Here is a 12,025-nt window from a genome sequence, read left to right on the forward strand (position 1 = left end):
GAAGCAGCGAACCGCAGCCACTGGAAGCCGTGATCAGCCGAACCTGTGGACCCGGCAGGTAAACAAGCCAGCCCGGCCCACCAGGGGTTTTCCCTGCCCAAGCGGCTGAATGAGTTTGGGAACCACTGTCTTTGGGGATTATATTCATGTGTGTCGGAATTTAATTGTTTTTAACACTGGCATTGTTACTGATCTACTCGCTGTCCATTAAGCCAGATTTCAGAGTGGTAGCTGAGCTAGTGTGTATCCACTGTTTGAAATGGGCCACCTCAATTACCACTACAAAAGTGAATTTTCCTCATGTAATAATAGCCCACTTCCACTTTAATTTAATTGTCTCATTAGAACTGACTCCCCCCCCACCCCCCCCGGTAAGGCAACTCCCATCTTCTCATGTACTATGTATTTATACAGTGGTCTCCAAACTTTTTGGATCTTGCACCCCCAAGGCCAGCTCTGGGGAAGCAAAAAAAAAAAAAAAAAAGCTGCCGCTGTGCTGGCGGTGCTCCTCCTGCTGCGCACCCCCAGGGATGGTCTTGCGCACCCCACTTTGGAGACCACTGTATTTATATCTGCCTACTATATTTTCCACTCCATGCATCCAATGAAGTGGGTTCTAGCTCAAATAAATTTATCAGTCTCTAAGGTGCCACAAGGACTCCTTGTTTTTGTCCATTAAGCTGCACGCTTAAGCCTCACAGGTGTAGTGGCTCCTCCCAGGAGGCTGGGGGCGATGGAGCCGAGGTAGGTGGTACACGGGGACAGTGGCTATGCCCCGGGCCACCACGTTTCCTGTCCTCCATGCCGGTATGAACACGCAACTGCGGCACTGGCGAGAGGCGGCTACGCTGCTGCTGGCTGCCGGGTGCGGGGCGCCGGCGCGGTCCCTGCTAGGCCCCTTTGACTACGAGATGCTGCTGCTGCAGCGGAGCCCTCGGAGCGGCTTCCTGCCCAGCGCCCACGTCTTCCCAGGCGGCCTGCTGGAGGCGGCCGACTTCTCTGCTGACTGGCTGGGGCTGCTGCCCGCCTTGCCCCGCTGCGGGCTGGGCTCCGTGCGGCCGTCGCCGCCGGGCGGTAACCGAGCTCCGGTCTTCGCCACCGACCGGGCTGACCTTGGCTCGCCGCTGCCGGGGGACGTGGCCTTCCGCATCTGCGCCATCCGGGAGACCTTCGAAGAGGCGGGTATCCTGCTCCTGGTGTCGGGCCCCGGCCCCGCCGCTGATCCAGGCCCGGCCCGCTTGCTGCCTCAGCACCACCTGCCGCCCGGTCCGGAGCTCGCCGAATGGCGGCGACGGGTGCAGCAGGAGCCGGCCTGCTTCCTACAGCTCTGCCGTTACCTGCGCTGCGTCCCCAACATTTGGGCGCTGCACGAGTGGGGCAACTGGCTGACTCCGGTGCCCAGGGCTGGCCGGGGGGACCGGCGCTACGACACTGCCTTCTACCTGTGCTGCCTTGAGGAGCGGCCTCCGCACACGTCGCAGGATGAGCAGGAGGTGACAGGCTTCCAGGTAAGGTTTCATAACCACAAACACCTTCTGTCTTTTCCTGTAATTCCCTTACATCCCATGGAAACTATAGGCAGGGCCCAGGAGGAGCTATGCCTATGCAACACTCATTTCTCCTCCTTCCCTCCCTCCCAGTGTCTTCATACCTCCGACATAGTGCTGGTCAACTAGGTGATTATGTAAATATACTTCCTATAGACGTCCTTGTACATCTTGTAATCTGCACCCTTGTGCAGCACCATTTGGAGTTGATCTGCCAGATTCCAGCTGTCCATACACCTACTGACATTCTGAAACCTACTATATATTACATATTTTGTACACGGTAGGAGGTGATTGGATTTTAGATGATTAACCGGTATACACCCACATGCCATGCGACTAGTAGGAGATGTTAGACTTCCAGAGGATAAATACATCAACCACAGAAGACCATCAAAAGGTGACCCGCTTCTAGATCACTGTATACTGGTGGCCCTAGTCACTTGCTGGGGATAGACAGTCAGCCGTGTCCACGTTAGGTTTCTGTCCCTTTTTTCAGGGCTATGTTTACTGTCTCCACAAAGAGGGAAACTTTTTTGCATGCTTTTCTAACACAAATAACACTCTGATAGGGGTTCAGACTGGGGTCTTCTGCGCTCGGTAGCTACTGGGTAGGGCCAACCGCAGGGGGCTCAAAAGAACTGCCTGCCTGTCATCTCCTGCTCTTTTCACTGGATGGTTAGTTAATCCTACCCTTTTATGGAACTCCGTTCTTTATATTGTCCAGCTGAGAGTGTGGGCCAGTCATGAGATGCTAATCAGCTGCTTCAGTTTCTTCCTAGAATCTGTCTCTGGGATTTTCTCTGTGGTGGGGGGTTGGCTGCTCCCTGAAGTATTAAAGGGGCAGATCCTCCTGTTACAATCACCCATCATACACCCACATTATGCAGTATTAATGGGATGTGACTCTTGAATGTTTATATGCTTGGGGATACTCTGGGGTGGTCTCAAGACAGAGACGGTTGTCTAATAACTGTGGTCCCTTGTACAAGTTCACTACAATTTTTTGACACTACCAATGTTTCTTTGTGAGTATTTGTCTCTGATAGAAACTACATACAGTGAAACACAAACCAAAGTTCAAAACATCAGAGAACTTGTTTTGAACAAGTTAATACTTGATTATATATATTTTTTTACTTTTTACTAATATCATATCAGAAATTTATTGTGGACGTCATTCACAAGAACATGGGGGGAAAGGTGTGTCAGTAAAGGCCCACACACCATAGTCTTGATACATGAAACCAACATTTGGGTGATAATGGAAGAATTTCATACATATAGAAAATACAACTGACATGAAGTTAACACTCTGTATCTGGTTTTTCTAATTTCTGAAAACTGCATACTCACCTTGGCTAAGAATCAAGTGCTTCGAGATAAATTTTCACTTAATTATGAAGGCATTTGTAGCAATTCTGTAGCTGAGTTTGCTTTGAGTTTTGCATTATTCAATGGAAGTCTTTATTATGCCCTGAAAGCAGAGTTAATATCCCCTTTTAAAAACAAAATTGAAGTCCAAATTTGGCACACCTACGTGCAATCCTCAAGTGTCTTATGAATTTTAAAAACCATCAAAATTTTTGCAGAAGAAATGTTTTAAAATGCTACCATTTGGAAACTTTGTGTTGTGTGTGGGTGTGTTTTTGGTGTGTGTATAACTCACCAATACAGTTCCATTTCACATTTATATTAGTTCAATCTAAATCTACGGGCAACACACTGAAAATTGTACCTCTTTTTGGAATCCAGAATGCTAATATGGTAAACTGTTCAGATAAGATGTTGTTCACACAAGGCCTTCCTTGCCACTGCTAAGGGTTTCAGTAAGGTTTATGCAATTGATAGAATTTCACCAAAAGAGATCAAGAAGAAAATAATATTTCATGTTTGTCTTTCTTTTACAGTGGTCAACCCCTCCAGAAGCTCTTGAACTCTTTAAGTCTCAAGAAATATGCTTTGCTCCACCTCAGTTCTATGAATTATGTAGGCTGTGCAACTTTTCTTCACTTTGTGACCTGCATAGGTTTGGTTCTGATCGTGCTTTAGAAGGGTGTGAACGTTGGATGCCCGTTACTTTGGCTGCTTCGGATGGCTACATTCAGCTGTTACCAGGTAAATTAACCAAGTGAAAGAGCTTTTATTACCATAAAAGAGCATTGGAAAGGATATAAACCCTTGAGCTTTGGGGCCAACTGACTACTAGGGATCCAGAAAAAAGTTTCCTTGAGAGTAGATTATCTCATTACCCAAACCTATTGCAGGGTTTCTTCCTCTGAAGTAGTTGATATTGGCCACTCTTAGGGTACTGGACTAGACAGTATGGTAATTTCTACGTTTAATCAGATTGTCAACATGTGTTAACTCTCATACAGGGTATTGTGGGAATCGTTAATATTTTAATTATGTCATACTTTTCACGCTGAAGGATACGATTGTTTTATTTGTTTTTCATTTTTGTCTGCAGGATGAGTTATAGCCCCATCCTACTGGCCTTATTTGGGCAATGGATCTGATCCTGCTAAGCAAGAGTCCCAAACATTGCAGTATCCCGAGTGATTATTAGCTAGTCCATCTTTTTAATATCTTCATTTCTTGCTACTACCTGCCTATTTAAACATTTTAGTTTTTACCTCCTTTCCTCTGCTGCTTTTTATTTATTTATTTATTTATTTATTTATTGGCAAAAGGGCATAAATTGTATCTTTAGTTGCTATTTTCTGCTTCTTCTTGTCTTTTTCTGGTCATCTCCTCTCTAATTTTCTTATTTATTACAATTGGTCTTTCTTCTGTCTCCTAATTTCCTTTCTATATTTTCATCATATTACACTTGCTCTCCATAAAAGGCTGGACAAGATTCTTCCACCAAGATCAGTTTTTAAACAAAACTGGGTAATCTTATCTGCTTTCTGTTCTTAGTCTGCCACAACTTCTTGTGTAAAGTGGGAAAGTCACTTAATCTCTGCTTCATTTGTCCATCTATAATCTGTAATTTCTTATGTCAAGGATGCACTGAGACCATATTCATTAGTGTACATGAGGTTCTTGGATATTTCTTTATTTGTATGTAATGGAAAAAATAAATACATGTTACTATCTGAAAAAGCTGCCTTTGAACTTGAATGTTCCATTAGATTCCAGATTTATTGCAACATCTGGAACCTGCAGTGTTACATTCCTGGTGGCTATTATGGAATTTAATGGCCATCATGAAATTTGGGAAAGATTGGAAGCAATTTTCTTTTAAATCTTTAGATTGTACTCTGAACTCCATTTCCACACATTTTCAAATACTGATAATAAAGTAGCTTGTATCCTAAAAATTGCTAGATCACTGAAAAATAAAAGTATTTAATTAAAACTTAATATTTTTCAGGAGATGAGCTGTATCCGAAAGATCCAGATTATACAGGAGAAAAGAAACTTTTTTTGTCTACAGATAAGAAGGTTGAAGAGCTAATGAAAGAAGACAGTAAGCTTCACCGAGTTGTAATACAAAACCTTAACAATCTTACTGTCCATGTTAATATCCAACCAAAATATAAACACATCAATCCTCTAAAGATGGACTCTAATATAGTGGGAAGTAATGCAGATTGCAATAGCAGACTATAATATGTCATCTCTGTTAAATTCCGTATGTATCAAATTTTATATATTTTAGTGCAGTTAGTCCTTTGTGACAGTTGCTAAGTGGTTAGCCCTGGAGGCTGAAGTCTTCATTTGCCAAAAAACAGGTCAGGTACATCATGGGCATCAACAGTACAAGCTTCTTTATGTTGCCATGCCAGTGTATCTCAAACAAGATCAGGAGAGGCTACTTTGGGTAAGAGAAGGGTTCAGACTTCAGATATATTTAGTACTTTGAAACTGAACAAATGTGCCAGTTTTGATGTGGACATATGTTCACTGAGAACTTGATGTAAACTACCAACTTAATTCATGTTGTTCACCAAAGAGCCATTATATGGTAATGATATTTGGCCATTGGCAATGTATGTCATAAAAGTGGACTAGTCTGTAACCCATGTCCCTTGAACAATTCAGTTCCCTTTTCTTATTGAGTACTGAAATATTCTTGTCGCGCTTAGAATTTAGCTAGCTCTTCTATTCTGCTTCCAAAAGATATCTTTTGGATCACACTAATATGTTAATGTGTCTACAAATGTAATTGGAGGAGTTTTCCATTGTATGACTGCATTTCCTACTCTCATCTTTAGGAATCTCAACATGCGTTCATTAAGTCAACTTATTTGCCAACAATATTTTGTATATAATTGTTCAATAAATGTTTATTTTCAGTAGTTTTATTTGTATTACTTAAGGTGTACTGAGGCTTGAGAGATTTATTCCCTTCAAAATTTGTTTATTTCCAAATTAAGAACTAACGATCAAAGGACTGGTTTGACAGCAGTCATTCCCTTTATTTAGTACCATATTTACTTTTAAATGAAAGATTTGAACAACTTAAAAGATGAAAATACTGTTTACTGTATAGTTCTGAGAATACAGAAATTAATGTTACCGTATATATCAGTATGAACAACTGAAGAGGAAAATGTAGAGGCTTGAAAACATTACTGTCCTACCTCAAACATTCCACATTTGCTCCTTGACTGTTATACTGATGGTATCTTGCCTTGCTATCTTTGTCTCATGGTGTGGGAATACAGCTCACATAGCTCCCAAACTGTTGTTCATCTCTGCTATTTTTCTTTTACAAGTGGAGTTTTCAGAGGAAGACCCAGTGATATGACATCTGTGTAAATGTGCTCCATGCTGTACATAAAAGGGAAAAGAGAGGATAATTAGGGGCTAGACCCCAGACAGTAGAGCTCGCCAGAGAAGAACAGTTCCATTTCATGACAACTTTTGAGGGTTTAAATTTTGGTTTTGTTCTGGATTAGAACAAAAGCAAAACTTTTTGAACACTTTCACAAACAGAATTGTTGAAACATCCATTTTCAGATCAAAAAGCTTAGGTTTTCAAATTGTAAGTGACTGGGGAGTCCACTCTGGGTCTCTGAGACCTTACTGTCAAACTTAATCAAAATCAATAAATCTCTGTGAAATGTTTTGGCTTTCGCAAAACAGCATATATTGACAAAACAAGTTGAAAATGTTCAAACCACCTCTGCTAGACAACAAGAAGACAAGAGGAAGAAGAAAAAGTGGCAATTGGGAGATTTTGTGGGTTAGTGTCTCATGCTATTTCAGCTCTTAACCACTGCAGTATTAGGAGAATGAGGGGTACAACCTGTTTCTATTCTTTTGTTTTGCATATGTGGTCACTTAAATGCCCTAGCTTGAGCTTGTTTTTTAAACTTTTGTTTAGCCACTAAAAGTGGCAAACGTCTTTATAGCTAAATTTTCAGGCACTGAATTAATAGCTGTTTGTTTTTACTAGAGTTACATTGAACATATACCTGTAAAATGATGCAAAAATGCTGAAATGTTTAATTTTCATTACTTAGTTGTGTTACATATAGAATACAAATAAACCCAAGAAAATAGCAGATGTCCATCTATCTACCTGGTATTGCCTGGCAGTTTATCATATAGGCATTTCAGTAAAAGTGACTTTTAAGGATAGGGTAATGGCTTTATGGACTAGTTTGGGGACTGAGATCTGTGCACATAGGTTGGCATGAAAGAAGCAGACTGTCAGAGGGTGACACTGGCTCTTTAAGAGGAAGCAGGATCAGTGCACCTCTCAGTTGGGCTTAAAACAGGGCAGGTTGGGCACTGGAGAGGGAGAGACCTTGTGGATGAGGGTTGTGTTAGAGCACAGACTGATTCAGTCAGGAAAAAGGCAGCTGAGAGCTGCCAGAGACCAGGGGAACTATGGAAGGTCCTGGAAGGAAGCTGTGATTGATTCCTGGGAGAAGGCTGGAGAGCAGCAAGAGGTTGTTGCTTGCTGCCATCAAAGATGGAGACTTGAAGCTCAGGGCTGGAGAACAGTGGAGGAGCTTATCTGCTGATACCTCCATATTGGAGCGCTGGACTCAAAGAAACAGTGAGAGAGGCAGAAGGAGTAAGGGATACTCTCTTGCTGAGGATGATCTCCCAGTAGAGAGGCTGTAGAAAGAGAGGTGTTCTACTGTTGCTGGAAGGGGTGGGGATGCGGGGGCTGTCCTTGCAGAGGGATAGAAGAGAACTGAGAAGGAGCCTAGAAGTGGTGGAAGATACTGGAGAATGGTATGGGAGGGACTCTCAGCAGAGAGGCTGGTTGGGTGTGCCTGCTGGAAAGAGTGGGGTTTTAAGGACTATGTTCACTGTGTGTGGGAAGTGAACTATGTTTAATACTTTTTGTTGGGGATTATGAGCTATTTTTGGTAATAAAGTATCTTCCCCTAGGAGCATTATGAAAGCAAAAGAGCTGTCATGGAATTATGGGGGAGTCTGAAAGGGGAAAATAAGGAAGGTGTGCTAGATCTGTCACCAGTGGGGCCACAGTAGGATACGTCCATACCAGTGATGGAGTCAGAGAGGAGGGTTAGGGGCTTAATGTAATAAGATTACAGAAGTAGGTTAATTGTAAAGGGCATTAAAGATAAGCACAAGAAGCTTGTATTTGAAGTGGAAGAGGGTGAAAGCAATGAGGGACTCGTAGTTGGGGGGTTGACACAGAATGATGAACCAATAATTTAGCATTTGAGGGGAATTAGATAAGTGCTAGGAAGATAAGAGAATTTAAAAATCTTTATACTACAACTGATCAGCTTCAGCATGAGACCTTCATCACTTCCACACTATCTGGTTCCCTTTACTTCACTAATTGCAGTTCATCTGTATACTAAAATGAGTTGTGAGAAGAAATGCAGCAAAGATGACATGCAGGGGATTACCTCATTGACCATGGAAGACAGTACAGTACTACATAATACTCCTTTACTCTTTTGCACTGATACAGTCGCAAAATCTATTTTTTCAAGCTTTGTTTTGTTGATCGCGGCAGGAGCTGGAGTAAAATGGCTGGGGGGGGGGAACGCAATGAGGGGCCATTTTTGTGTCAGGTTCCTTTAGCATAGCAAGATTGTGGCAGCCGTTTGGAGCGTTAGACCAAATCCCAAGGAACAACTAACATTCAACACCTTCCTCGCACCCTTCCCCTTCTCCTGCCTCACATCGCCCCCTCTCCCGCCTTCTCCAATAGCGCCTTGGACCCTCCCCCTTCCCGCTCTGCCAGGGAGAATACAGTTGGAATCCTGCGCGTGCATAGCACACCTAAGCGGAGACAGTTTGGCGCCATTACAGTAGTGGGGGGGGGGCGCAAACAGCTGGGTGCTGTGCAGGCGCTTCACACTCGAGTATTCGCGTGAGGTAGGGAGCTCAGGCCTTTTCATACGGCAGGCATAGCGCAGGTAGCGTGTGCTCGTGTAGCCCTCTCACTGCGCAAGCGCGGGGCGAGGAACGGGGCGGGAGGAAGAGCCTTACTAGTGTAGCTTCATGCGCAGGCGCAGTAGAGATGCGCATGGTTGGAGTTGCGTGAGTGTCGACGGGAGGATTGCGCATGGTAGTTAGCTCTTCTAGCCGTTCAGGCTGTGTAGGTGGCAAGCTTAAGAATCAGAAGAGGCTCTTCTAGAAGCTTCTGAAGAGAAGTGTGAGGGTGGCTGTTAGTAGTAGGCGCTTGGCCTACGGGCACCTTCGTGGGGTGGGGATTGTGAGTGAGGGTGAGGGCTGTTAAGGGGGTGATCGGTGGGGGAAAGGATGTGGCCTCCCTCTGAGAAAACTCAAAAGAACAGCAAAGAAATAAAACCGGGGGGAAGGAGATAATGGGGGGGGGAGGAGAAATTGTTTTCTTAATTTTCTTAAAGAAAAAAAATTCTGTCCCCAGTGGGTTGTTAACACTAGAGCCACCCCCCCCCCCTTTTCTTTTCCCTAGGGATCTGCGTTAACCCTGACAGAAGGGGGAGGAGAGTTGTGTGCTTTCCTTATAAATGTGAGTCTCAAGCTAGGGATGTGTGAATGGTGGGTATGGGCGTGCTGGGTGTATGTCTTTCCCAGTATTTTGGTGTGTGTGTGTGTTTAAGGGGTGGGGTTATGGGGAAATTACACCATCCCTTCCCCCTGCCATGTATGTTTTTCAGATATTGAGGTGAATGTGGGATTTAGACAAACCGTCATGCTCCCAAACATTTTATCCCCAATATCAAGAAGGGGTGTGGGTCCCCTCATCAGTCCCACACATTTTGACCATAACATTGATTAAGGGGTTAGGAAGTCCCACATATTTCTTCTGTGTTTTATTTCTGATATGGAGGGGTGTATATGTGTGTGGGTTTTTTTATTGCTCATGCACATTTATTGCTAAATTGAGAGATGATAGGAAGTCACTTCCTCCCTAACATATGGTCCCCCGAACTAGAGTGTGTATAATGGGAGCATTAGCCTGAAAGAGGGTTGTCGCATTTCTTGTGATAATATATCCATAGAGATTGCATCACTTTGTAATGGTTGAAATATGCCCTTTTTGTCTAGATTTCTGGTTCAGGCTCTTTATTAAATTCAGCTTTTTTTTTTCTTTACCAGCTTTACTTCTTTGGGCTTCATTTTCACTCTGAAATGTCAACTTTCAGCCCTCCATCCTCCTCCTGCTTCCCACTGGCTGGGCTCCCTTTAAAATATCTATAGGATTTTGTCAGCTTGATATTTATTTAAAGAGTTGAAAGTTGTTTCTGATATCACACCAGTCCTTACATATTCCCCTGCCACACTTTTTGTTTTTATAATCGCATTTTCTTACTTTTAATTTTTTTCTCTCCCTGATTGCTGTATGAAAGGAACACCCAAACAAAAGAGAAAAATGACAGATTACATGTTAAAAAATAACAATTTACTAGACAAAAAGGCTGTCAGAAGAACAAAAAATGGAAAAAATAGTGTTTTACTGTAATATTTTAATTTATAGTGTTCTTAGGTGTTACTTAAGTAGTTTTCAGACACTTGTGATTTTTAAGTTGATGGTATATCTTTAAACATTGTGTGTCTCTGTAAATGGAGTTACTGCACTTTCTAAATTTTCACTGCACCTTCAAAGATAAAACTCATCTCTCTCTGCCCATTGTTTGTTTGATTTTTATCAGAGATGTGGAGGAGAGGATCTTTCTTGTTTGTTTGTATCAATTTTTCATTCTTTTATCTATGAATCTTCACTAAGGGAGTTTTTTTTTTTTTTCCTTTGTAAGTCTGGAGTGAGAACTGTAGATCGGTGTTCAGAGTAGCAGTCGTGTTAATCTGTATCCGCAAAAAGAAAAGGAATAGTTGTGGCACCTTAGAGACGAACAAATTTATTTGAGCATAAGCATTCATGAGCTACAGCTGTGAGCTGTAGCTCAGGAAAGCTTATGCTCAAATAAATTTGTTCGTCTCTAAGGTACCACAAGTATTCCTTTTCTTTTTGTAGATCAGTGTGTCAGTCACTGGATCATGTAACTGAGATCTGACCACTTCACCATTTTGCCCCAAACTCCTGTTTTATAGGAAAGGTTATTAACTGAACTCTTTTGTTATTTCAGAGATCAAGTCATTAAGAGACAAAGTGAGTAACAAATATATCTTCATAGACACAAATACTAACTCTACTACAATACTTAAATTCTTTGTAAGATTTTTGGAAAATTCAGCGCTAGTAATTTGCTAACTGGACTAGTGCAGATACAGTACACCTTTTTCGTTTGGCTTCTGAAAATCTAGCGTGAGCAACTGTTCACTGAAAAAATACAGGTTTTGGGCTGAGGTGGGGGTGGAAAGTATAGTGATGGAAAAATGTGTTTATTTCAGTCCTGTGCATAATTTAAACTCCTAATAGGACTTTGAAGTATAAATTAAAATGGAATGCAAACAGTTACAGTTTAATTATCTTGTTGTTGTTCACCACATATAATCTCTTTTTTCACCCATTGATCTCGAAATGATTTACAAAGAGGAGGAAACATAACTTTTTACAGATAGGTAACTTGGGGAAAAAAGGGTGATGGTGTGATTTTTTTTTTCTTCTTTTCCCACCTAGAGGTACTGAGCATCTACAGCTCCCATTAAGTGAGTGGGAACAGTATGTGCTCTGCTTTGCGCTTCCAAAAATCAGAACATAAATGACTTGTACAAATTTGCAAAGAGACTTTCAAGGCCAAAAGGGATCATTATGACAATCTAGTCTGACTTCCTGCATAATGCAGGCAATAGGAATGCAGTGAGGATTTCACTCCTGGATCCTGCTAAGATTAAATGGGAATGTGCCATTTACTTCAGCGAGGACAGGATTTTACCCCAGGTGGCTTCTTGCCTAGCCTCATCATTAGTTAACTAATCTGCAACTGGCTTGTGTTTAGGCAGAGTTTTCCTCTTGAGATCTGATATAGACATGGGATCAAAATAAGTTATGTATTCCAGATATTCCAACTGCACTAAACAGATACTTTATATGGATGTGGTTGTGTGTTGGGTAGTTAATCTTAATTAGGCTTCAAATTAAG

At 42.2% G+C, this 12,025-nt stretch overlaps 2 protein-coding genes across 2 annotated transcripts in view; both read left to right on the plus strand.

Annotated features, from left to right (window-relative positions):
* Nucleotides 1-776: 776 nt before the first annotated feature.
* Nucleotides 777-5,874, plus strand: NUDT19 (nudix hydrolase 19). Its single transcript, XM_074969161.1, has 3 exons — nucleotides 777-1,508; nucleotides 3,458-3,665; nucleotides 4,927-5,874. Exons 1-3 carry the CDS (start codon nucleotides 810-812, stop codon nucleotides 5,163-5,165), a joined length of 1,146 nt encoding a protein of 381 aa, XP_074825262.1. The 5' UTR covers nucleotides 777-809; the 3' UTR covers nucleotides 5,166-5,874.
* A 3,117-nt stretch (nucleotides 5,875-8,991) lies between these two features.
* Nucleotides 8,992-12,025, plus strand: part of TDRD12 (tudor domain containing 12) — a 123,565-nt gene continuing 120,531 nt past the window's right edge. Inside the window, exons 1-3 of the mRNA XM_074968717.1 lie at nucleotides 8,992-9,066; nucleotides 9,436-9,492; nucleotides 11,069-11,091. The gene's annotated coding sequence lies outside the window, so the exon portion shown is untranslated. The remainder of the gene's footprint in view (nucleotides 9,067-9,435; nucleotides 9,493-11,068; nucleotides 11,092-12,025) is intronic.

The sequence above is a fragment of the Natator depressus genome, chromosome 12, assembly GCF_965152275.1.
Source record: "Natator depressus isolate rNatDep1 chromosome 12, rNatDep2.hap1, whole genome shotgun sequence".
In the NCBI taxonomy this organism is placed as follows: domain Eukaryota; kingdom Metazoa; phylum Chordata; order Testudines; family Cheloniidae; genus Natator; species Natator depressus.